Source organism: Balaenoptera borealis (assembly GCF_965194805.1).
Source record: "Balaenoptera borealis genome assembly, chromosome: 20".
In the NCBI taxonomy this organism is placed as follows: Eukaryota; Metazoa; Chordata; class Mammalia; order Artiodactyla; family Balaenopteridae; genus Balaenoptera; species Balaenoptera borealis.
The window spans coordinates 50,420,061-50,445,955 of record NC_138879.1 but is presented as its reverse complement, the minus strand read 5'-3'; the positions used below and the strand labels follow the sequence as shown (position 1 = coordinate 50,445,955).

The 25,895-nt window shown below is 50.4% G+C and overlaps 1 protein-coding gene across 7 annotated transcripts in view; it reads right to left on the bottom strand.

The window, feature by feature from the left end:
- The window catches only part of PITPNM3 (PITPNM family member 3), a 92,991-nt gene that overhangs the window by 35,616 nt on the left and 31,480 nt on the right, over positions 1 to 25,895 (bottom strand). For 4 of the 7 annotated variants that reach the window (XM_082372195.1, XM_082372193.1, XM_082372191.1 and 1 more), the window contains exon 4: positions 8,709 to 8,756. In XM_082372195.1, the coding sequence (XP_082228321.1) occupies positions 8,709 to 8,756 (48 nt within the window). Of the gene's footprint in view, positions 1 to 8,708; positions 8,757 to 9,375; positions 10,916 to 16,259; positions 18,995 to 25,895 lie in introns of those variants that run through there. The other 3 variants (XM_082372194.1, XM_082372189.1, XM_082372190.1) reach the window with 3 other exon arrangements.

Sequence of the window (25,895 nt, the reverse complement as noted above, 5' to 3'; positions counted from 1 at the left end):
GCCTTTCAGGGTCAGAAGCCAATCAAGTCAGCCTAGATTCATCTGGCTAATGAGGCCAAACCCCAGGGGCCAATTAGCCCCCCACAGAGTTGCTTGTCCCCACTAAGGCCTGTCCCTTGCTAGGGTCTGGGCCCCAGATCCTGCCTCTTGAAAACGCACTTTTGGCCACCCCAAGGGAGCTTGGGGATAGCTCCAAGGAGCCACTCCCCTTGGGGAAACCCAGTGTCCCCATCTTGAATCAGGCCCAGGGAAGGTTTCAGATATACAACCATAAGAACCTCTCCTGCCACTACACAGTGATGCTAGAAGGGCTTGGCGTCCCCTATCTGATGACTCTCTGTAATAAATGCAGTCTTCCTCAGATGGGTCTTGAGTTTCTAGTCCTCGTCCAGCGTCTCAGGCAAACTTCACATTCATCCTGAGAGGGCAGGATGCTGTGCCCATTTTACAGATGAGAAAACTGAGGCTCAGAGAGGTTAAGTGAAGGGGTGGGGATTTGAACCCAGGTCACCCGGCAAGGGCTCTTTCATCCTCCTGAAGCATCACCCCACAAAGGTGGGGGTTAAGAAAGGGGTGTTCTTGTCAGTCTTTTAAATGTCTCCATACTGGCTCTGCCAGCAGAGCCATCCCTGGCAGGGAGGGAAAGAGGAAGAGAGGCGGTTATCAGGAGCAGAAGCCTGCCTGAACCTTTGGGTCCTACCCCCTAAGGAACTTCTGTCAAGCCTGCCCTGGCCCGGCTTGGAAGTCAGCACACAAAGGAACCCCAAAGCACACTCCCCGACGGTAATCCCCTCAAAATGAACATGGGCTCCAGAAAAGGAGCGGGGCAGGGCCCTTAAACATATGAAAAGGTGCTCAACCTTAGAACCCTAAACTGCAGGAACGCTCACTGAAGTCACTCTAAAACGCCTTTTTTTTCACCTTAGCAGTTATCAACACCCAGCCGCCCAAGGTGTGGGAAAGCAGCCTCTCCTCATTCATTGTGGGTAAAAGCGAAAACCAGTACAGCCTCTATGGAGGGCAGTTTGGCAAGGTCATTCCACATACAGAATGCCCTTGACCCAGCAATTCCAAGTCCATGTGCAAAATGACATGGGTACAACACTAACCACTGCCACACTTTCTAAGATATAGACAAGAGACAGAAAGCAACCTATGTGCCCATAAATAGGGGCCTGGTTCAATAAACTAGGCCACCGTGAAATATGACACACCCGTTGCAAAGAATGATGCCCTTCTGAATGTATTAGATAGTAAAATACTCCGGATATATTATTATCTGAGAAAAGCAAGGTACAGAGTGGAAGGCACCGAATGCTCCCATCTGTGTGGGGTAGATATAAAGTTATATATATATAAATGAATATTTAGGGAGATGCTCATATATGCAGAGAATATCTCTGGAATGTTCTAGAAGAACCTAGTCACAATCGTGGCTTCTGGGGAGAGGGAGGCACCCTCATCACCTTCGTTCCTTTAGAATTTTATACCATGTACATGTGCTACCTACTCAAGAGACAGATTAAAAATAAGAATTTTTTCAAAGGGCATGTAGCAGGGTGATTAAAAGCCCTTTTGTCCCCAGGAGAAAGGGATTTGAGGAGACAGAGGTTCCCTGAGACTAAAAAGAGATCCCCACCCCCTGCCCCAGGCTGAGGGGAGGAGACAGAACTAGGTGCGGTGCCCTCACAACTTGGGGGACTCTCGCAAGTCCAGGAGGAGAGAGAATGATTTTCACGGTCTGGTCACCCTGTGCCCCAAGGAGCCTGGCCCCTCGGCAGACCAGGACGGAAGGGAGTACCAGGCTGGGGCCCGGAGCCCCACAGCATCCATGAGTGTGGACGGAGAGCTTTCTGCACACATTCGCGTGTGCACACACTGTTTCCCCACCAGGGTGGCGGGGAAGACCCCTGGGGGCTTTGGAACAAGGGCAGGAAAATGAGGAAAAGGGAAACCCCTGGAATCACGGAGGGGGCTCTGTCACCAGTCCCGCTGGATGGGTATGCAGAGTCGAAATTGCAAAGGGGCTTATAGAAAAATAAAGGAAAAGGTGGTTCGTTCATGTATAAGTCAGTGGACTGTGCAGTATGGTCTCCATTCGCCCCTCCAGATCCACCTCCAACATCCCCAGTGAGGCTCCCTCCCTGCCCACTCACCACAGGCTGTCCCTCTCCTGTCCCTCCCGAAGGCCAAGCTCCTGCACAGGTGGGGCAGGGACAGAGGGGGAGGCTCTCCACGCAGTGACCTTCAGGGCTGGGAGTGGCCCAGGGCATCGTCCTGTGCCTGGCGGGTTTCCTTTACCTGAGATTGAAGAAACCCCTACTGGACTCTCCTCCAGTCATGCTGCTCGAGAGCCTTCCTTTTCCTGCTGGAACCCCCGACCGAATCATGACTAGACTCTAACTGCCCTACAAAAATCTTATCATGTCAGCCTACACTGTCCTTTCCTGCGGCTTCCCCATCCTGACCAAGGCCCGTGTGGTCTGCCCACAGGCCCGACTCTCCACTCACCTCTCCCACCACTTGCCCCACCCTCTCTAAGCTCAACCACGTCGGCCTTTTTGACAGTTGTCAAGGATCCCATGTCCCTCTCGCCACAGGGCCTTTGCACATCCTGTTCCCTATGCCTGGACTCTTCCTCTCACCCTCTGTGCCCAGACAGTCCCTACAGAAACCTCAGGGTTCCTTACTCCTGGGGGCCTTCCCTTCTTACTCTCTTCCTCCCAAAAGCACCATGGCTTTCTGTATCCTAGGACTAATCCTTATACTTTTAGTTTTGTGGTTATTTCATTTGTCTTCCCCTCCACCAACCCCCAGATTGTAAGATCCTTAAAGGCTGGAACTGGATTTGTTTTTGTTCCATTTTATCCCCAGAGACTATTAAGGTGCTGGCATATAAGAGACTCATTAAATATTTTTCAAACAAGCGAATGAACTAATAATTTGTTCCTATTTTGTGCCCCTACACGTGTCAGAAGCTGCACACGTCCCTGGCAATGCAGACGCGGCACAGACTCACACAGATGCACACGGAGCCTTGTGCAGATGACTGCATTGATGCTTGGACACACACGCTAACGCACACACACCAATGCACAGGCACACGTTTCCCTGTGCGCGTGCACACACACGAACGGACCGTGCCAAACATAGGCATACGCGCACGCACGCAAGAAAAGTGCTCCCAAGGCGGACGTCTGCCACCCTGAGCTCATTAAAGCCGCTAAATATAGCCCGTCTGCAGCTGTGCTCAGCAAGCTGCCCACACAGGCCAGGAAAAGACATCAGTTACCAGGCAGAGGAGTGGGGAGGCCAGCCGTGGGCAGGGGGCTTCACGCACCACGCCTGTGTGCGGCTGCTGGGAAGGCCATGGGGCTGAGGGTATGCAGGAGGGGTAGCCCCTCGGTGGCTGGTCCGGATATTCAGAGCTGCTCCTCTGGTCCCTAGTCCCAGACAGTGGGCCTGAGGTCAAGCCACGCCCCCACGAGCATCCCCATCCTCCCCCTCTGCCTCAGTGGGACAACCACACAGGTTTTCCTCACAGTTATTGGGGTCAAGGAGCCAAGCTCAGTCCAGGACCAGGGACTGGAGCCAGGATACAGCCTGGGACAAATCGGGGCTCTGTCGGTGCCTAGGGTAGAGGCTCAGTCTGGGATAAAGATCAAGGGTCCTTCTGGGGCCAGGATTGGGACTCAGTCTGGACCACTGTCGAGGACGAGAGAAAGTTCAGAGACGCACTGCTCACCCCGGTCTAACAAACAGGCATGGCCACGGGCAGACCCTCCCCACACTGGGGGCACCACCTGCTGCCCCGACCCCTGCATCTGAAGCCTGGCACTGGCCCTGAGAAAGCCATCTGACGACCACAAGTGTAAGTCACATGTGCAGGTCAAGTTGTACTCCACACAGACTGGGTCCGACTCAGAGGGCACAATAGCAAGTCCTCCTGTCCTGGAATCTGCACCCTCCTCCCACCCCCCCGACCCACACAGGTGGACATGAGGTAGAGAAAGTCTCTCCAACTCGCACTTTACTGTGCACATCCTGGACCCCAAGTTTTTTGGGGGGTTTGTGGAGCTGGCTCTTGAAGGGGGTACCTGTGGGACACAGGGGACAATGGGGCACCTCCCCAGATACCTGGGGTGACCAGAAAGGAGAAACTTCAGGAAAATGGGAGCTCAGACCAGACATGGGACTGAGCTCTGGAGATGGAGGAGCATGGAGATCTGTGTTTGAGCACCTTCCTTGGAAGGTTATTTACCCCTAGTCTTTATTTTCTCAATGTGACACAGTTGTAATGATTGTGACCTTTCCCAGTATCCAGGTGGCCATGAAGATCAGTGTGCAGCGCCCTGCACACTGCGAAGCTGCTGAGAGGGGAAGGGAGGGGGGATGGAGAGAGTGAGGCAGCCACGGCTCTCCTGGGAGAGTCTGCTCCCCCTGGAGATGGACCCGGGAGACAGAGGAAGGAGAGTTACTACACCCACTGAGCCAACAGCTGTGCCCTCAGCCTCCTCCGTGATGACGGTAGGTCCTGGCAGGAAGGGGTGGACCCAGCTCCCTGATCCAGGAAGCGATGAATGGAGTAGAGGGCAGAGGCCAACAGGGCTGGGTCCCAAGGCAATCGCTCTGGAGCCCCAAGTCCTTCCTACCATCTGCTGTGGAGGGGGCTGCTAGTGTCCCCTCCACGGGGCTGGATGCACTGCTCGAGTTTTCCAACTAGCTTAAGAGAAAACTGTGCTTGGAGTCTGCATGCTCCTTCTAGAAGTCAGTCTGGAAAGGAAGGGGAGGGCTGGTGGGGAAGGTGGGCAGGTAGGTCGTGCGGAGGCTGGTCTCATCCTTTATTGGAGAGGAATCACTAGAGGGCATCAGGAGGCCATGAGGACAAGTCTGCCTCCTGCGAAGGTCTCTCTCACACTCTGGAGGAAGAACCAAAGTGGGAGAGACCGGAGGCAGGGAGGCCAGCATGGGAGGACGGATCCATCCAGAAGAGAGAAGATGGTGGCCTCAGCTGCAGAAGGGATGGGGGATGGAGTGGGTGGAGGCATTGAGAGCTCTGCTGGGGGTAGAATGGATGCTCTCAGGGGTCTGATCTGACTCTGGAAGGTGGCAGAGAAGAGGAAGTTTAGACGGACGCCCAGGTGTCTGGCTTGAGTTTGCGGAAAATGGCGCCATTCACTTTGTACAGAAGAACAGGAGTGAGGTTCACTGAGCAGGTAATCAGCTCCCCGAGTCCTTACACCCAGCACCATGTCAGGTGCCAGAAGTGCTCTGTAAATGTCGGCTCTGCTGTGGAGTAGCGTGAACACGGCAGAACAGCTAGACGTGCGGGCAAAGGAAACCAGGAGACAGAGGCAGCGACGGAAAATCAGAGAGCGCTAGAATGTCAGAGCTAGAAGGGGCTCTACGTACAGACGGGCCAGGAGACCGGCCACAGGCAGGAGCTGAGGCTGCACAGCAAGTTAGCTGGAGGGGTGGGGGGCCCAGGTCTCCTGCACGCTGGTCCGAGCCCCTCTCCCCCCTCCGCCTGCACCCGGCCCCTCCGCACTGGTTCCCTAGGCTTCCTCAAGTCTGGTTCCAAACAGCAAGCACAAGCCAGAGGCAGCAGGCTGCCAGCGCACGTGTGCAGCTGCAGGATGAAGGCTGGGCTGCCTGGCTGAGGAGGGAGGGTTCCAGGACACCCCCGGAGGCCCCCACCCGTGGTCACTGCAGACAAGGCCTTGCAATCCCATGCCTGCACATGAGCTGGGAGGCCCTTGAAGGCCCGTTTCCTGCACTCCCAACCCTTGTGGCCAGATCAGGAGGGCTCCCTGGGGACTCAGACTGTGCCAGTGACAACAGAGGCGGCCACAGGACCAGCAGAGCATGGAAAAGACTGGGCTCTGTAAGACGCTGAGATTCACCCCCGCGCCTCCACCAGGTGTTCCAGGGCTCATCCAAAAGCCAACAATAAGCGAGAACCATGCAATGCTTCCTATCTGTGAGGTGCAGACCTTGGCACCCATGTACATTACCTCTATGCCCTCAGCGACTGTCGAAGTAGACATTACGATCATCTTTCCCCAACTGAGTAAACCGAGGCCCAGAGATGTTAGGTAACTTGCCCAAAGAAGCACAGAGAGTAAATGGAGGAACTGGGCCTCAAGTCCAGGCCTGACACCTTGAAAGCTCAGATGCTATAGCACCAGTCCCAGGATTATCTGACTCCTGGTCCAGGGCAATTTTTACCACTTCCCACCTTGTTTTTAGTGAGGTTTTGAAAACCAAGTGGAAATATCAAATACGATAATACGCACAGAGGTGTAACATAAATGGTGGAGCACATCATAAATGTCAGGCATTGCCATTATTCTATTTTTATTCAGGGCCACAGACTTTTATTTTGCCAGTTTGGGATGACAAACACAAATCACCATCAACTACCACCATCATTTCATAAAAGAAAAAGTATTTGAATGCCATAATGTGTAGACAGGACCAAAGTGCGGAATAAAAAGCTGTTCTCTCAACCGAATGCATTCAATGTTATGGAAAAACACATTACAGGACTGTCGTTTGTCTCGTTGTCAAAAACGCTGGGTTTGTGCTTGGCAATCACTGACCTCAATGACCATTTCAGCTCTGAAATTCTTCCGTGCATCTACTGTTATTCTTTACTAAACAAGAACATCCTTAAGGAGCAGAAGTGGATGACAGCTGCCGGCAGTCTCATTCTGACTAAAATCTATAACCGTGGTGTAAAAAACAGAAAACAAACAAACAAAAAGGCTTTGTTTCTCCTTAAACACGCATTTTTCCCCAACCAGGTCCAGAAGACACCAAACGTCTGATCAATTCATTTGTGTCTGTGGAGAACAGAGCTGCGGTCTGGCGTTTCGGAGACAGCCCCGCAGCAGGTGGCCGTGTTTTTCACTTTGAGGCCGCTGTGGTTTCTTCTTCCTAGGGGCCCAGAAGGAGTGACCTGGGCTTGGTTCCTCTCTCACATTCCTGAGGAATGTGATCCTGTGTTCAGCGTGCTTTTATTTTATTATGTTTGACATCTCTGGGGGCAGCCTAGCTGGCCAGGGAGAGACTGACCCTCCCAGGCCATGCTAATTCCCAGAGATAATAAACAACTCACCCTAGAACGCACCTTTCACATGCAAACCAACCAATCCTGGGTCCTCAGCTCCAACCACCTCCTTTAACTAACTCCCACACGCCAGGCAAATATCCCCCCTGCCCTAAATCACCCTGGGGCCAGGTGCCCGAGAACTAGAGACCGCCCCTGTGGCCCGGAGCCTGCGACATTATTCAATCCAGCCAGGCCTCAGCTGTTTCCCCTGCCCTGATGTGCCTTTCCCACGGAAAACACAATCCAGGCTCTGGGCCAGGCTTTCCCCGTGCCCCTTCTGCCCGCCCCACCCCCGACCAAACCTGGTGCTTCCCCCATGGCCCCTGCCCTGGGGAAGTGTAAATAACAAATTCTTCAGTCAATGGCTTTGATCTCTCCATGGCTTTGATCTCTCCGGGTCTTCACTCAGTCACCTCTATAAATTAAAATCCAGCGGGTACATTTTAACACCCAGCCCCCCTCCTGCTGACCTTGGTGCCTCACATCCTGCGAGGACACAGGCGAGGGACCTGCCCCCTTCTCTGCACTGCCCCTCCCCTTGCCCAGTGCACTTATGGCCTGAGTCTTGTGGGGGGCACACACGCCCCTCTCAGAGACACTCATGGCTCCCAGCCCCTGAGGGGCTTCGTCTATGAACTGCCACCGGATGTGTGAAGCATAGAAATCTTCTCCAAGGCCTGTGCACCTACTCAGGCCGTGGGAAGCTGGCGCTACAGGTACTCCTCCTGTCAGCTGACGGATGGAAGAGCTTGGAGGAAGAACTCAAGAAAGGCTTCAGCCTGGGGAGGGGGTGGGCAGAGTGGGCTGCAACCACAGACCAAAAGAGCAGGAGAGAGAAGGAAGGAAAGTTCTGAGCCCACCCTCCCCCAGATACACACACAGACCCCAGTCCCCAGCCCCGGCCTCGTGTGGAACTCAATACTGCCAACAGCAAAGACGTCCGGCTCAGAGAGTGCCCATCAAGTGCACCCCAAACCTCCAGGGAAGATGGCCTGAGGTCACTTTGCCAGAAATTGACATCTTTACCAAGTCTCTCCTGGGCCTAATCCTGTGCTCGGCCTCTTGAGAAAACACAGGCAGAAGGAAATCTGAGACGCCTGTATCATACGAAGGACACAAGGACTTGGGAGGCCCCGCTCTGCAGACAAGGCCTCTGAGTGATGGGACAGAGGATCATGACCCCTGGCACAGCCTCGGTTACTGTGTCACCAACTGTGGTTCCTGGAAGTTGTGTCACCCGAGAGAGATGGTCTCAACGGCTCAGGAGGGCTTGCTCCCGTTTCCGGTGCCCCCCTCTGCCCACAGGCAGACCACGCAGGAGGCTTTCCGTGGTTCCACCTGCTCTGCTCAGCTCAGCCTCCTGGCCCATCAGCCTCAGGCCCCTCTCTCTGGCCCTGACCCCCCGAGCTGCCCAGCATGTAGGAAGTTGGGAACCCGTGGAGCTCAGCTCCTGGGGCAGAGAGTGGCCCCGGCCCTCCGATCCCGCACGGTAGTGAAGACCCTACCACCTGAGTGGATGAGGGGGCCCCCCGCCCAAGGAGCTTGGGCCCACCCAAGGTGGAGAAAAGACCCCTGGGGGCCAGGTTTAACTCACGTTGCTTCTCCTGGAGGATGCTGGATGTGCACGGCACGTTCCCGTCTCCTGCAGAAGAAGAGAAGAGAGGTGAGCGGACTCCGCATCGCTGTCGGCCAGACGCTGGGAGGCCACCGTGGCCCCATTGGCCCCTCCTGTCCAGCTGCCCCCGCCCGGAGCCAAGAGCCGGAGGTGAGCACCGGGGAACCCCCAGCCCCTCCCGCCCTGCCCTGCCGCTGCCACACCCAGCTCTCCGCACACACGACAAAGCCCCAGCCCTGATGCCATTGCCTGGGGAGGTGTGTCCTAGCCACCCTGCCACCTCCGCCCACCTGCATAAAGCAGCTGCATGTCTGGGGTGGCCCTTTTCTACACTTACTCTCATCTCTGAGGGTCACCGCCGCCCTGCAGACAACTGGAAATCCCTGCCTCTAGGCCAGCCTCTAGTCTCCTAAGTCCTTGACCCACGTCCCCCACCGCCTCCTGGACCTCAGCTCAGCAGGCAGCGCGCGCGCACCACGACCACAGAGAGCGGCCTGGAACTGCCCGTTCCCAAGTCCCCACCTCAATGAAGGCACCACCTTCTCCCCAAGCCTGGGAATCACCCGTGACCCCTTTCCCTGCCTCGTCCCCACTTTCAGTCAGTCACAGAGTGCTGGGGCCGTCTGCCTCATTCTCTCCTCCTTACTCTCTCCTTCTCCACCGGATTTGGACTCCCCAGTGGGAGGGGTTTCTGTGCTGTTCACTGGTGTGTTTCCAGGCCTAAAACAGTGCGTCTCAGTCAATATCTGTTGAATGAATAAATGAAACACACACACAAACACATACACACACACACATACACAAACACACACACACACCACTCCCCAAATACAGAACTCCATCCCGTCTCCCTGGACTATTGCAATAGCTCCTCCTTTTGATGAGAAGCTTTTTTCTATAATTATGAAAAGTAACACAAGTTCCTTATGGAAAATTTGAAAAACACCAACCAGCAGAGAAAAGGGAAAAGATTCCTTATAATCCCATGACTGAGGGAAAACTACTGGTCCCCATTCCATGTCATTCCTTCCAGGCTTCTTTCCATAAACATTTTTTTGGGCCAATTGAGATCATATCATCTCTCTGTGGGCAGGGATTATGTCATTTATCTCTGTATCCCCAACAAATAGATCAATGGGTGGCTCGTGGAAGGTATCATAGATGATAAAGAAGCACAAAATACACTTTCTGTACTTCAAGTTGAAGCATGAATAAATAAATAAAGCTACGAAACCTCTGTAAACATCACTCCAACAGCTATAGAACATTCTATTGAGAGGATACATCATGGTTGACTTTTAAATTATCCTATTGGCAGAAAGTTTCAAAATTTCACCATTATAATTACTGCTGCAAGGAACATCTTTATGGCTGAAGCTCTTTCTGCCTGTTTTATGATTTCCTTAAAATACAGCCACAGAAGGAAAATTCTGGGTCAAAGGGTAAGAACATTTTTAAGGCTCCCGATGTTTATTGCCTGATTGCTTTCCAGAGAGGCCTGATTATGTTCTGATTTACACACCCAGTCGCAGCAGAAGTCAGGGCTGCCCTTAACAGACACTCACCTCCCCAGCATTTACATTGGTCTGTCAAATTTCTCTGCCTCTAGTTTCACCAGATTAATCTTTCGAAAACTGGCCTGCCCAGGCCACTCTTGCTCCAAGCCCTCCAGTGACTCACCGTCATCAATTTCTCAGCCTGTCAAGCAAGCCTCTCTGTAAAGTGGCCCCTGCCCACGTCCCCAGCCTTTGCCCACCCCTTCCTGCCTCATCTCCACCAGCCAAATGACCTGCACACCATTAGGGCTCTTCCATCTTTCTCTGTCGAACCCGCTATATCCTGCGGGCTGGGTGGAGAACCAACCCCGAGGCCACCTCTTCCACGAAGACTTTGATTCTTCCTCAAAGGCCTCAATTCTCAGGACCTTTGTCCTCAAAGGTCAGCTCTGCGTCCCAAGGGACTCACAGGGTCAGGTTCAGCAAAGGCCAGTTCCCTTCCATCGCGAATGCTCCCCTCGAGCCCACCCCACCTAACTGGAAGGCTCAGAAAGGGACCTAAGCCAAACCCCAGGAGCTAGAAAATTCTCTGTGGCCAGAGTGAGGCTGGAATCTGAAAAGTGGAATCCCTGGTCCTCAGCTGACCTCAGCCCACTGAGAGCCCAGTCAGTTAGCAGTTCTGTCTGAGCCCCCCAAAGATCTTCAGCCAGGGGAGCCCCTTGGCATCAGGAGTCCTAGCCCTGGCTCTGTGGCACCATGTTTTGGGCCTCGATTATACACATCTGTTCAATGGAAGGTCTCACTCTACCCTGCTGAAGGGTCCTCCAGCTCTGCCAGGACAGGGGTCCAGGGCCAGGGGGACAGCACAGAAGTGGCCAGACTGGAGTCTAGGGCATGGGCCAAGCAATGTGGAAGTCACGCCTCCAGCCTGAAAACTCTAGCTAGAGGCAGGATCCTGCTGCCCAGGTGGGACCCTCTCTCCTGACCCTGACCATGCCGGCAGAACCTACAGGTACCAGGTCTGGCGTCCCCGGCTTCCTGAGCAAGTCTGAGGTCCCCCCCAAAATGTGTCCACAGCTTCCCCAAGGACCCCAGTTCTCCAAGGAAGGTTCCAGGGCACAGAGAGAAGCCAGCTCCAGGCCTCTGCCGGGGGCCTTGAACGCCCTTCCTCGTGCAAAGCTGCCGGCCCCTCCCCTGCAGACTCAAGGGTGGCTCCAGTGTAGGAAATGCCACCACCTCCCCGCCAACAATCCAGGGGCTGATGGGCGACTCCCTTCCAAGGGAATGAACCATCCCAGATGCCATGCACCGGAATCCATCACCCTGTTTCTGCAGCCTCTGCCTCCTAGGGCTGCCTTCATGGCTCATGTCACCTGAATCCTAATCTGTCTCCCTCCTCCATGGGATCAGGGCCTCTGGGCGCTCTCAAAGGCAGGAGTAGGGGGCTTCCCTGGTGGCGCAGTGGTTGAGAATCTGCCTGCCAATGCAGGGGACACGGGTTCGAGCCCTGGTCTGGGAGGATCCCACATGCCACGGAGCAACTAGGCCCGTGAGCCACAATTACTGAGCCTGCGCGTCTGGAGCCTGTGCTCCACAACAAGAGAGGCCGTGATAATGAGAGGCCTGCGCACCGCGATGAAGAGTGGCCCCCACTTGCCACAACTAGAGAAAGCCCTCGCACAGAAACGAAGACCCAACACAGCCATAAATAAATAAATAAATAAAAATTAAACTTTAAAAAAAAAAAAAAGGCAGGAGTAGGGAATGGAAAGAGCATAGAGTTGGAGTCAGGAGGCTGAGATTCCCTTCCAGGTTCCCATGGACTCAGACTCACTGTGTGACCTGAGGCAAGTCACCTTCCCTCTCTGGGCCTCATTCCCACAATCCAGTGTGGGTCCAGTGCTCTCTAAGGACCCTACAAGTACTGAAAGTCCTTGGTGGTACTGCATTTCGGTTAAACACCTGGACTCAAATCTTGGTAACCGTGTACCCTTGGACAAGTTACTTAACTTCTGCATGCCTCAGTCTTCTAATCTATAAAATGGGGACAGGAGTGCTACCTACCTCAGAGGGTTATTGTGAATATCAAATGATTAATGTGTGTAAAGCCCTTAGCACACAGCCCAGCACACAGTAGCCATTCAAGGTGTGAGGAGTGGTCTTATTGTTGCTTCATTTACTTATTTACTTTTAACAACAGGCTCAAGACCTCATCTCTTTTGTCACCATCACGACTCCAGGTGGAGCCAGGTAGAGAAACTCAATGGTTAGTGCTGGGTGCCAGCTCACAGTGCTCCCCGGGCCCAGGGGTCATGGCAGAGCCTGTGCTCCAGAGAGGCCCAGGTAGAGAACAGAGGCCTGGGCACCCTCGCAGAGTAGCCCCCCGACAGCATGACACGGTGCCCGCAGACCGCTTCCGCGGGTGCCAGAGCAGCACTGATGCAGACAGAGCAAGGGAGATCCCACATCAGATGTCAGATGCGTAGGTCAGGACCGAACACGAGCATCCTGTCTGAGCACCAGCTGAGTCCAGGGGGAAAGTCAGCTCCCGCGACCCAGCAGGGCAGATGCCTCACATCGATATGAAGACACTCACTTATAAAACCCCTTCTATTTATCTATCTGCCAAGCACTGTGCCAGGGGCCGTGGGGGACGCGGAGATGAAAAAGTCAAGGTGAGATGAGAGAGGAGGAGGGAGAGACTCGACCGAGCGACCCTGGGGAGGGTGCGGCAGAGCCACAACTTGAGAGCCTTGGGGCAAACATGGCTTTGACAGGGAGAGGACCGAGCAGGACGTTGCAAGCAGCCAGCGAGACCGCATCCGCAGCACGCGGAACTGAGGAAAGGCAGGTGTAGGGGAGTGGGGCCCAGGGCAGATAAGAAAACTGCAGCTTGGAGAGGCGGAGGGATTCACTAGCTCTTCCAAACTCGAGTCTCCTGCCATTTCTACTGTGCCCCAAACCAACTACATAATGAGCAGGGTCCAGCGCAAAATGAAAAGGCAGGGGCCCTCATTCAAAAAGCAAAAAAAATAAAACCTGGGGATTCCCTGGCGGTCCAGTAGGTAGGACCCGCGCTTTCACTGCCAAGGTTAAACCCAAGGTTTAATCCCGAGTCAGGAACTAAGATCCCACAAGCCATGAGGCTCAGCCAAAAAAAAAAGGAAAAAGAAAAAAATAAAACCGTTAAAGGTACTAAAATACAGTTTTTCCCTTTGTCCTTTCCTGCCCTGTCCTGGTGTTCTTTATTTGCTACCTGATGTTGTGCTCCCTCGTGCACAGGGATACCTGAGGGGTGAGTGTAGACCCTCACAGGTGCCCGGGGGCGGCCGCTTCTCAACGTGGCACCCAGGCACATGGGCCATCAGCTACCACAGTCCCCCTCCCGCCAGCTGCTGGACCCTGGCACCGTGCCGGGACCGAGAGCAGGAAAGCTGGGCCATGCGTCCACCCTTCCCACTGCCCACTGCCCCGACCCCCCAGGCGGGCAGGTGACCCCCAAGGGTACCGCAGCCTCCGCATCAAAACACTCTAGGTCCCCGGACGGGGTGGGTGAGAGGCCTGCCCTCTCCGAGTCACCCACTGAAGGCACCGCAGCACTGCCAGCCCAGGGCGGGAACGGCCGCTCTGTGCTGACACTGGGCTCCGTGCCTCTGACCCCAACCGTCCCGGCACCCAGGCCCCTGCCTGGGGGAGGACAGCAGCTGTCTCTGGGCAGGTGCAGAGAGGAGGAAGCTGGATGGCAGAGGGCAGGAGAGCGGGAGGCCAAGAGCCCATCCTGGGAGGCAGGGAGGCGGGGGGAGGCGGCCCAACGCGTGAACCAAGCTCCCAGCCCCAGCATGTGAGCCACTGTCCCATCAAGCGGCACTTACAAAACACAGATCTGAAGATAAAATCATTCAGAATTGAGATCGTTAAACCCCAAGCCCCAGGCCTTTCAGAGCACTGGTCACAGCCCTGACTACGACACATACACCTCCGGTGCTTCTCTAGTACCTGCTCTGTGCCAGACCCTGGGGGGAAGGGGAGGCGATGGGCCAGGTCTAGCCCATCACCTCCCTGCTCTCAGGCCAGGCCCTAGGAGCGACTCACCTAGGTGGTTTACAGGATGCCGCTACCAAGCAATACTTCATTACCAGAAAGGAAGTAGGATCTGTAGCCCAGGCAGGATTTCAGTGGGCAATAATGCCTGCTGGGGGAGTGGAGCTGGGTCATTAAAGCTGGGGGTAGGGGGGAAGCAGGGGTGCAGAGGTGGAAAGAAGCCAGGAGGGAATGTCCCTGAGAAGCTGGTACACAGGATTCACACCAGTGTCACATGGGTAGAAGGAAGAATGTTGGGGAGGTCAGAGCCGGCCCCACCAGTGCGGGTTCAGCTGTGGAAACCAGAAAGGCTGTCCCTGGGCTGCAGAGCTTGTGGTTTGCCTGGTGCTTTCCCACCTGTTAGACCACTAAGATCTCACACCTGTGCGGAGAAGGGTGCCTTCACAGATGAGGAAGCTGAGGCTCAGAAGGATGAAGTCACTTACCCAATTTTATATCTGGTCCCTTTCAACACCCTCACGTCTGCTGGGGGCTCTTCCCATGACCTCTGCCCCCTATTGGGGGAGGGGCTTTCAGAGCAGGGGCTTCCTGGGCTGGCTCAGGCAGTGTGGGCAGTGCTCCCTGAAGTCGGGGGGTGGTCAGGGGCCGAGAAGTGGGGAGCAGGGAGAATGGAGAAGGGGTTGTTTGTAAGGACTGCTGGGGAAAAGCATCCAGAGGCTGGAGCTGACCAGTGCTTCCTCAAGCTCGGATGCCGGAGCCCGGTGAGGCCACCGACCTGGGCAAGAAGGAGCTCAGTGCGTGACAAGGTAGGTGTGGAGCCCAAGCGGCAGGGAGCTGGTCTCCTCCGCCCAGCCAGCCACTGGCTCCGGCTCCAGCTCCGCCGTCCCACACAGCCACCAGCAGGCGGGCGCAGCGGAGTCGGCGGTGAAGCCGGCTTCCTGATTAGCAGGCTCCCAGGACGAGGGTGATTAACCAGATGTGCCGCTGCTTCAGCCACTGTCTAAATGAGACCCCACTTGGCCTAAGCTTTCCGGGGCCCCTGGGCCCAGTAGGCTCGCCTCAGCTGGAGCTTTCTTCAAATGCAGAAGCTGCCAGTAACTCCCGCAAACACGACGGGCTACACAGAGAGGGCTGGGTACCGGGAGGGCAGGGCCTCTGTTACCTACTAATCCCGCCCGTCCCAACCTCACACCCCCACGCACCTGAGCCGCATCATTTCCTCCAAGAAGATGCTTCCATATCCCGCCCATGGTTTCCTGCGTGATTTTATATTTCCTCTTTCCAATCCCCTTCCAACAAACTGTGAGCTCCCCGAGCGCAAGAGAAGCAAAATGTGTGGCCAAGGACAGAAACACTTTCACCGAACGCCTGAAACAGGAGGATGGGGCGGCTGCTGAGGGAGCGATTCAGGCAGACTGGGCCTCGGGGAAGAAGGAGTCGGGAATCCTCCTCCTGATATGCCAGAAAGGGTCTGAGCAGACCCCACGGAACAGGAATGGGGGCAGTTGAAGCCCTGTGATCTGCCAGGCCTTGGGGGCCCAAACCAGGCTCTGGCCAGCCTGGTAACTCAGCTCACGAAGTGGGGCTGACAAGGAAAAACCCACACACTCCCCCCTGCCCAGGGTGCTCCCCAGACGCTGAGCCTCTGCTGAGTTGCAAGGTCAAGATTCACCCTCATCACCTCTCACCCGGCCCGTCACCACCCCCTCTACACTCATTCCCTGGTCCCTCCTATTATCTTCTACATTGGCTTCCAGAATGATCTCTCTAAAGTGTAGTTTGTCCCTCCCGCTTAAACTATTCCGTGGGTCCCCAGGGGCACTCCTGACGCTCAAGGGCTTCCTCTTCAGCTCCCCCACTCCTACCTCTTCTCCGAGATCTCCCCACCCCTCTGGCCACCCCCCCAGCCCAATGCCTAGCATCCCAACTTCAGTCACGATGAACTCTGAGTAGCTCCCCAAATTTCCCTGCCTTCTCATACCTCCCTCCGTACCTTTGCACCTGCTGTTCCCTCTGCCTGCTGCACGCTCACGGGTCTGTCCAGAGCCCCGAAAGGCCTCCTTCATGCCTCACAACTCAGCTCCAGCTCCGTGTCCTTCTCTGATCCCTCTGGACCTTGTTCCCACTCTTGTTAGAGCAGTTAGCTCACGGGCCTGGAACCGCCCCACCCCCAAGTCTGGGAGCCGGTCAGTTCTGAGTCCATTTCTCAGTCATCAGTGTGTCCCCAGCATTGACCGGCACAGGGTCTGACACAGAGTAAGCACCAGTACGCGTGTCCTGAATGCATAAGTGAGGGAGGGAGGGCACGAATGCGTGATGAACACCTCACTGCTTCGGGTTCAGAAAGGGAGGCAAAGCACCACCACCCAGAAAGGCACAGCTGTAAACAGACGGGCCAGCACTGCAGGGGTGGCCCAAGTAAGCAGTGCTGAGCAAGAGGGAGGTGGTCTGGGAGAGGCTGGGCCATCGGGGAGGCTCCCGGGGGAAGTGCACAGGACTGCGAGAGCTGGAGAGGGAATCAGGGGAAAGGCAGGCGGAAAAGCAGGCAGAGCTCAAGTGGCCTTCAGAGTCAGCAAGCAGCCCCGGGCATTTGGCTGGAACACAGTGTGAATGGAAGCGGGAGGTACAGCCCAGAAGTCATGAATATCAGAGTAGAGGTAACCTTGAGATCGCCAGATTTAGCAATGACCTGACAGCCCCTGTGTAGCACGCCTCATGGCAGTCATTCCAGGGCTGTTTGACTCCTGCAGGGATGGGGAACGTACTAACCCTAGACAATTATAATTGTTAGAAGGAAGGCTAGAACCAGGATGGCCTCACATGCCAGGCTGGGGGGTTTATACTTCCTTCTTTTTTTTTTTTTTTTTTAAATTTTTATTCTTTTTTTTTTTTTGGCTGCGTTGGGTCTTCGTTGCTGCTTGCAGGCTTTCTCTAGTTGCGGTGAGCGGGGGCTACTCTTCGTTGCCGTGCGCAGACTTCTCATTGCAGTGGCTTCTCTTGTTCTGGAGCACAGGCTCTAGGCGCATGGGCTTCAGTAGTTGTGGCGTGCGGGCCCAGTAGTTGTGGCTTGTGGGCTCTAGAGCGCAGGCTCCGTAGTTGTGGCACACGGGCTTAGTTGCTCCGTGGCATGTGGGATCTTCCCGAACCAGGACTCGAACCCGTGTCCCCTGCATTGGCAGGCAGATTCTTAACCACTATGCCACCAGGGAAGTCCCTATACTTCCTTCTGCAGCCAACAAACACCTAGTTGCCAACTCCATAGCAGAATGATATTACTGGATTTATATTTTAGAAGCATCACAGTAGGATCGGATAAAGTTGGCCAACTGGCAACAAGATCCAGCCTTTTTCTCCTGTCCCATACCCCTAGAAAATGGCATTAACTATTTTATATGAAGTAGTCTTTAGTAGCATTGTAGAACAGGAAGGGATGTCCTGGCAGATCAGAAATTCTGAGGTACCCTCAAAAGGCAGAAGGCAGAGAGATCTGACGGAGGGGGATAGGACTGGCTACGTAGTTTGTGGGGCCCCTTGTTCAAAATGACTAAGAATTTCAAGATGGTAACAGCAGAGCATAAACTCGAGTGTGAGACCCTGCTATGCAAGGAGACTTGTGTGACTGCGAAGGTCAAACGCCCATAAAACCAGGCCAGGAGAGAGGAAACCATAACCTCAACCCTGCAAAGGAAGGTCTGGAGCCAAAGGTAGGGGCAGCTCAGGGGGAATGGCAGGGTCATGGGTGGAGAACACAGGAACAGAGGAAGGTTTTGCAACTGTCCGTGCTCCCATGGTAGAGAAGCCCGGTGACTCGGCTCCCCATTCACCCTGCCCACCAACCCCTGCTTGCACCAAGCAGAGGCATCTGCCCCCAGGTGTGAGAAGGGCTGAGTTTGAGGGACAGGACACCCTGCGGGGCTGAAAGTACCCAAGAGGGGCAAAGCAGAAGCTAATGGCTCGAGTCACCCTGCAGCATTTCCTACCCTCCCCAATAATAAGATGACAGCAGCTTGCAGTAAATAGACATATCACATCACTCAGAGAGAGGCTAACTGCAAACACAAAGTGCAGTATGTATCTGAATATTACTAAATGTAAGAGGAAAACCAACAATGTGAAAGAAGGATACCAAACCCAATGCCTGAAGGAGAGTACAGGAAAATGGATCTGTGGGTTCCTTCAACCAACTTAGTATCATAATCATGAGTGGCTCTCAGATTTAGCAAGCACCAGAATCTCCCAAAGGGCTAGTTAAAACACAGATTCTGAGCCCTACTGATTTCTGATTCAGTAAGTCCACAATTCATATTTCTAATTATTTATTTATTTATTTTTGGCTGCGTTGGGTCTTCGTTGCTGCGTGCGGGCTTTCTCTAGTTGCAGCGAGCGGGGGCTACTCTTCATTGCGGTGCGCAGGCTTCTCACTGCGGTGGCTTCTCTTGTTGTGGAGCACAGGCTCTAGGCGCGGGCTTCGGTAGTTGTGACACACGGGCTCAGTAGTTGTGGCTCGCGGACTCTAGAGCGCAGGCTCAGCAGTTGTTGCACATGGGCTTAGTTGCTCCGTGGTATGTGGGATCTTCCCGGACGGACCAGGGCTCGAACCCCTGTCCCCTGCATTGGCAGGCGGATTCTTAACCACTGCACCACCAGGGAAGTCCCACACAGTTCGTATTTCTGATGGTTTCCAAGTGATGCTAATTGTGTTGGTCCAGGGACCACTCTTTAAGAATCACATATCTAGAAATAAGGGTATAAACTAGAGTCAGAGGGTGAGTGGTAGGAAGAAACAGCTCTCTGGAAAGCTTGAGGCAGAGAAATTGATCAGGGACACCTAGGCAGTGACTTTGTCTTCATGAGAATGTGGCCTTGATGACACTAAGTTTGTTTCAAAAACAAGAAGGGTCCTGATTGTAAAGAGTCTCTTAAGTGACAGCTCATAGACTATTAGCACAAATTATTCTGGAAGAGATATGTAAATCCTGAGCATAAAAGATTAGTGACACAGCAAGATCCAAGTGGAATTTATCCCAGGAATGAAAGATTGTTCAATATATGAAAATCCATCAGTGTAATATGCTATATTAACACAATAAAGGACAAAAACCACATGATCATCTCAATAGATGCAGAAAAAGCATTTGGCAAAATCTAACATCCTTTCATAAAAGCTCTCAAGAAACTGGAGGGAATCTCTTCAACCACAGAAGGGACTACAACAAAAAAACCCCACAGCTAACATCATATTTAATGGTGAAAGACTGAAAAGTTTTCCCCTAAGATCAGGAACAAGACAAGATGTTGGTTCTCATCATTTCTATTCAATATTATACTGGAGAGCCTAGCCAGGAAAATTAGACAATGAAAGGAAATAAAAGGCATCCAGTTTGGACAGATTGGACTACCTCCATTTGGAGATTGTATATACAGAAAATCCTAAGGAATCCCCCCAAAATAAAACCAATAAACGAGTTCAGCAAAGTTGAGGTATACAACATCAGTTTACAAAAATAAATTGTATTTCTACACACTTGCAATAAACAATCTATAAATGAAATTAAGAAAACAATTTTGGTTACAATAGCATGGAAAAGAATAAAACGCTTAGGAATGAATTTAACAAAACAAGTGTAAGACTTGTACACTGAAAACTATAAAATGTCATTAAAAGAAATTAAAGAAGACCTAAATAAGTGGAAAGACATTGCATGTTCGTGCATTAGAAAATTAATATTGTTAAGCTAGCAATACTTCCAAAATTGATCTGCAAGATTCAACAACAATCCCTATCAAAATCCCAGCTGGATTTTTTGCAGAAACTGATGAGCTGATTCTAAAATTCATGTGGAAACGCAAGGAACACAGAAGAGCCAAACTTGCAAGAAAAGAACTTGCAAAAAAAAAATGTTGGTGGACTCCCACTTCCTGATTTCAAACTTACTACAAGTGTACAGTAATAAAGACTCTGTGGTACTGGCACAAAGACAGACGTATATACAAGTGGAATAGAATTGAATGTCCAGAAATAAACCCATATGTTTATGATTAATTGATTTTTGACAGGCGTACCAAGATAATTCAATGGAGGAAAGAATAATTTTTTTCAATAAATGGTACTAGTATCACTGGTTACCCACATGCAAAAGAATGAACTTGAATCCCTACCTCACAAGCATATACAAAAATTAACCCGAAGTGGATCCAAGACCTAAATATAAAAGCTAAAACTATAAAACTCTTAAGAGAAAACAGGGGTAAACCTTCATGACCTTGCATTAGGCAATGGTTTTTTAGATATGGCACCAAAAGCACAAACAATAAAATAAAAAATAGATAAATTGGACTTTCTAAAATTTTTTAAAATTTGTGCTGCAAAGGACATTATCAAGGAAGTGAAAGGACAATCTGCAGAATGGGAGAAATATTCGTAAATTATACAACTGATAAGGGTCTAGCATCCAGAATATATACAGAACCCTTACAACTCAACAATAAAAAGACAACCCAATTTTTTTTTTGGCCGTACTGCAAAGCATGTGAGATCTTAGTTCCCTGACCAGTGATCGAACCCATGGCCCCTGCAGTGGAAGCTTGGAATCCTAACTACTGAACCTCCAGGGAATTCCCAAGACAACCCAATTTTTAAATGGGCAAAAGATTTGAATAGACATTTCTTCAAAGAAGATGAACAATGACCGATAAGCACATGAAAAGAAGCTCAACATCATTAGTCATCAGGGAGATGCAAATCAAAACCACAATCATACACCACTTCACACCCTCTAGGATGGCTATAACCAAAAAGACAGACAATAACAGGTGTTGGCAAGAATGTAGAGAAATTTGAACCCATATAAAGTACTGGTAGGAATGTAAAGTGGTACAGCCACTTTGGAAAAGAGTTTGTCAGTTCTTCCAAAAGTTAAACAGTTACCATACGATACGTCAATTCCACTCATAGATATATACACCCAAGAGAAAATATGTCCACACAAAAACTTGTACACAGATACTTTTGACAGCATTATTTATAGTAGTCAAAAAGCGGAAACAACCCAAATGTCCATTGACTGATGAATGGATAACCAATATGTGGTATATCCATACTATAGAATATTATTCAGACACAAAGTGGAATGAAGTACTGATTCATGCTACAACATGAATGAATCTCAAAAACATTATGCTAGACAAAGACAGCAGCCACAAAAGACCACATTGTTTGACTTCATGTATATGAAATTCCAGGGGCTTGGGGAGAGGAAAATGGGGATTGACTGCTCATGGGTATGGGGTGTCTTTGGGGGGAGTGACAAAAATGTTTTAGAGCTAGATAATAGCGATAATTGCACAACTTCAATAATATATTAAAAACCATAAAATTGTACACTTTAAAAGGGTGAATTTTATGATATGTGAATTATGTCTCAATTTAAAAAAGAATTTGGAAAGACCTGCTTTACTTGGACAATGTTAGTGACAGCTGTGTGTTTCCTTAGACAATTAGAACCAAGCTCGATCCTGCTGTGTTATAATCTCACTTATGGATCTTTGGCTAATTAACCCAATCTGAAGTGTGTGTGGGCTATTCCCATCCACATCTGACAGACCAGAAAACTCTGAAACTTAAAAGAACAAGGAGAGGGCTTCCCTGGTGGCGCAGTGGTTGGGAGTCTGCCTGCCAATGCAGGGGACACGGGTTCGAGCCCTGGTCTGGGAAGATCCCACATGCCGCGGAGCAACTGGGCCCGTGAGCCACAACTAATGAGCCTGCGCGTCTGGAGCCTGTGCTCCGCAACAAGAGAGGCCGCGATAGTGAGAGGCCCGCGCACCGCGATGAAGAGGGGCCCCCGCTTGCCACAACTAGAGAAAGCCCTCGCACAGAAACGAAGACCCAACACAGCCAAAAATAAATAATAAATAAATAAATTTTAAAAATTTGTAAAATAAAAAGAACAAGGAGATAGAGACTTTAAAAAGCATGGAAGGAGTCCGTGACATCTATGAATCCGTATCAGATTGTTATGAAAAAGAACCAACCAGAGCACATGAAAATGAAAAGATGATTGTTAAAAAAAAAAAAAAAGAAGAGTTGATCAGAAGAACGGAAACAGCCAAAGAAGAGAAAAATTGGTGAGCTGCTGATTAGTTGGAAGAAAGGACTATTTCCAGAACCCAGCAGGAACAGAGAAATAAGAATAGGCAGGGCAAGTTGAGACATGGTTCCAGCAACTATCTAAGTTTTGGAAGGAGAAAACATAGTGAAAGAAATACTTGAAGAAATAATCAAAAGAAAATGTCACAGTAATAAAAAAAGAGGACACTAGGTTCAGACACAGCAAACAACAAAACCTCATCTGCAAACTTGGCTGTGACTTCAGAATGCAAAGAATAAAGCTTTTAAAAACTGAAAGCTTCAACAAGAGGGAAAAACAGATTATCCACAAATTTGCCTCAGACTTCTCACCAACAACACTAAATGCGAGAAGGCCATGAGGAATGTCTTCAAAGATAGTTTGGAATACTATTCTGAATGCAGGCAAACTTGCATTCAGGTGTAAAGGCAAAATGAACACATGCCGAGAAATGCAAGGACTTGGAAAATGACTATCCCTAACTGACACTCCCTACCTGAAAGAATTACTTGAGGAGATATTCTAATTAACAGAGGAAGTAAATCCAAGAGGAAGTCATGGAATTTAAGAAGCAGCGGTGAAAACTATACACTAAAAAGGGTGAATGCTGGCACTTCCCTAGCAGTCCAGTGGTTAAGACTCCACGCTTCAACTGCAGGGGGCATGCGTTCAATCCCTGGTCTGGGAACTGAGATCCCGCAGGCCAGGCCAAGGCATGGCCCAAAAAAAAAAAAAAAAACAAAACCAGGGTGAATGTTACCTAATGTAAATCTCGTACCTCAATACACTTAACTGAGAAGGGGGAGGAGGAAAGGGGAGGCGGAAGGGTGGGAGGAGAAGGGGGAGGGGATTACAGCGTTACAGTCAGGATCAAATAAGAAAGCCTGGATCACTCTTACCACTCAGCATCTATCTGGAGATCCTGTGCAATGCAATTGAATAAGAAAAATAAGTAAGCTGGGTAAATATTGGCAAGGATATAACTGTTGAGATTTGTAAACAGTGTGACACTCTACCTAAATAAACCCAAGAGATTAACTGACAAACTATTAGAAAATAAGAAAATTCAGCCAAGTGGCAGGAATTCAAGAGACAAAGATTTCAAATACATAGCAGACAGATAATTTATATCCAAAATACAGGTAAAGAACTCCTAAAAACCAATAAGAAAAAGACAGTTCAATAGAAGATGAACAAAAAGCATGATTAAGAAACTCAGAAAAAAAGAAAATAGAGTTGGGCAACACATTTGTGGAAAGATGACCACTCTCACTGGCAATCAAGTAGGGACAAAGCAAAACAAGAAAATGTCTTCACCCGTCAAGTTGACGATATCAAGTCTGGTGACATTGTGAGGAAATGGCTCACCTAATCCACAGCTGGCGTGAATATAAATTTGCACAGTCTTTTTGGAAAACTGTTTAGCAGTATCTATTACAAGTTTCAATGCTTACACTCTTAACCCATGTATCATTGTTTTAATGATGAAAAATTCCAATGTTTATCACTACACAGTGGTTAGATAAATTATGGTACATCTATTGTGGAGAATACTATGGTACAGGTAAAAATAATGAGTCAAATCTATAAATACTCATAGGAAAAGCTCTCCTAGATCTACTATTAAATAGAAAAAATAAGTTAAATTGCAACAATGACATCTAATATCTATCTCTAGAGAGATACCCTCCACGTTGATAAACTTTGAAGTGAGGTCTGCAATTGAAGAAGTAGATAAGGAAGACTGGTTTATTTGTATTGATTATTTGTATTGTTTGTTTGTTTACAACAAGAATGTATTCAAGTGGGAATTCCCTGGCGGTCCAGTGGTTAGGACTCTGCGCTTTCACTGCCGAGGGCACGGGTTCAATCCCTGGTCAGGGAACTAAGATCCCGTAAGCCACAAGGCGCAGCCAAAAAAACAAGAGGAAGAATGTATTCAAGAAATAATATGGTTATTTGTACACCAATGTTCATAGCACCATTATTCACAATAGCTAAAAGGTGAAAACATGTCCATCAATAGATGAATGGATAAACAACACATGGTAGATACATGCAATGGAATATTATTCAGCCTCGAAAAGGAAGAAAATCCTGTCACATGTTACAACATGAATGACCCTTGAAGACATGCTAAGTGAAACAAGCCAGATATAAAAAGACAAATTCTGCTTGATTCTACTTATATGAGGCACCTAGAGTGGTCAAATTCATAGGAACAGAATGTAGAATGGCAGTTCCCAGGGGCTGGGGGAAGGGGGAATGGGGAGTTATTGTTTAATGGGGACAGAGTTTCAGTTTGAGAGGATGAAAAAGTTCTGGAGCTTTTTCATCCTGGTGGTGATGATTGCACAACAGTGTGAATATATTAATGCCACTAAGCTGTACACTTGAAAATGGCTAAAATGGTAAGTTTTATATTATATATTTTACCAAATTTTTTAAAACACCACATAAAAATAACAAGACAAGCAATTGTAAAAATAATAATAAGGTGGACTGAGCTGATGCCAAAGGATCCCTTTCCATTAAAATACTGGGCAATAGGGACTTCCCTGGTGGCGCAGTGGGTAAGACTCCGCGCTCCCAATGCAGGGGGCCCGGGTTCGATCCCTGGTCAGGGAACTAGGTCCCACATGCATGCCGCAACTAAGAGTTCGCATGCCACAATTAAGGAGCCCGCCTGCCACAACTGAGACCTGGTGCAACCAAATAAATAAGTAAATATTAAAAAAAAAAAAAATACTGGGCAATAAATATCCAAAAAAAAAAAAAGTAAATATGTAACCAAGCTCAAAATAAAGAATGGATAATATACAAGTGCCAGAAACAAAGAGGGAACTACAATCCAGACACAAAAGCAGCAGCTAATGTAGAGAAGACCCCTGGAAGATTCAGGCGGATAAAGGCTCCAGGGCTAGAGGCTGAGAACAGTATTGCTGTTAACTCCACAGGCTTGGCCTCAGCCTGTGGGAGGTGGGGCGCTAGAGCAGAGCCCCCTGTGTAGTAGGGATCCGTGAAGGGTTGCTCCACCCATAAAGAAACATTAAAAAAAAAAAAAAATCCTCTGGGGAAGCAGCCAAAAAACCATTCACAGACAGTAGGGAAGAAAAAAGTCGCACTTGAGTAATTAAAACCCTAAGCCCTTGCCACCTATGGGTGTAGGGTCTAAATTTACACCACTCAAGTAGAATGGAACCGCAAAGCTGTAAATTTAGCATATAAAATGTCCACGATTAGTGAAACACTCAGGCCCAGCAGAAACACAAGACCAATCACTAGAAGGACGTTTTCAAGACCTGGGGGACACAAGATTCCCATAGAAAAGAAAAGGGTGGGATGTTGACCAAGATGAGTTCACAATAAAAAATGAAGAAGCAAAACCCATGAGGTACAGGTAGCATGTGCGCAGGTACACACACATGCACACACACATACCAGAATCAGCGCCCTCAAGAACTGGAGATACCAGAGCAGCCTGAACATACCCATGCAAC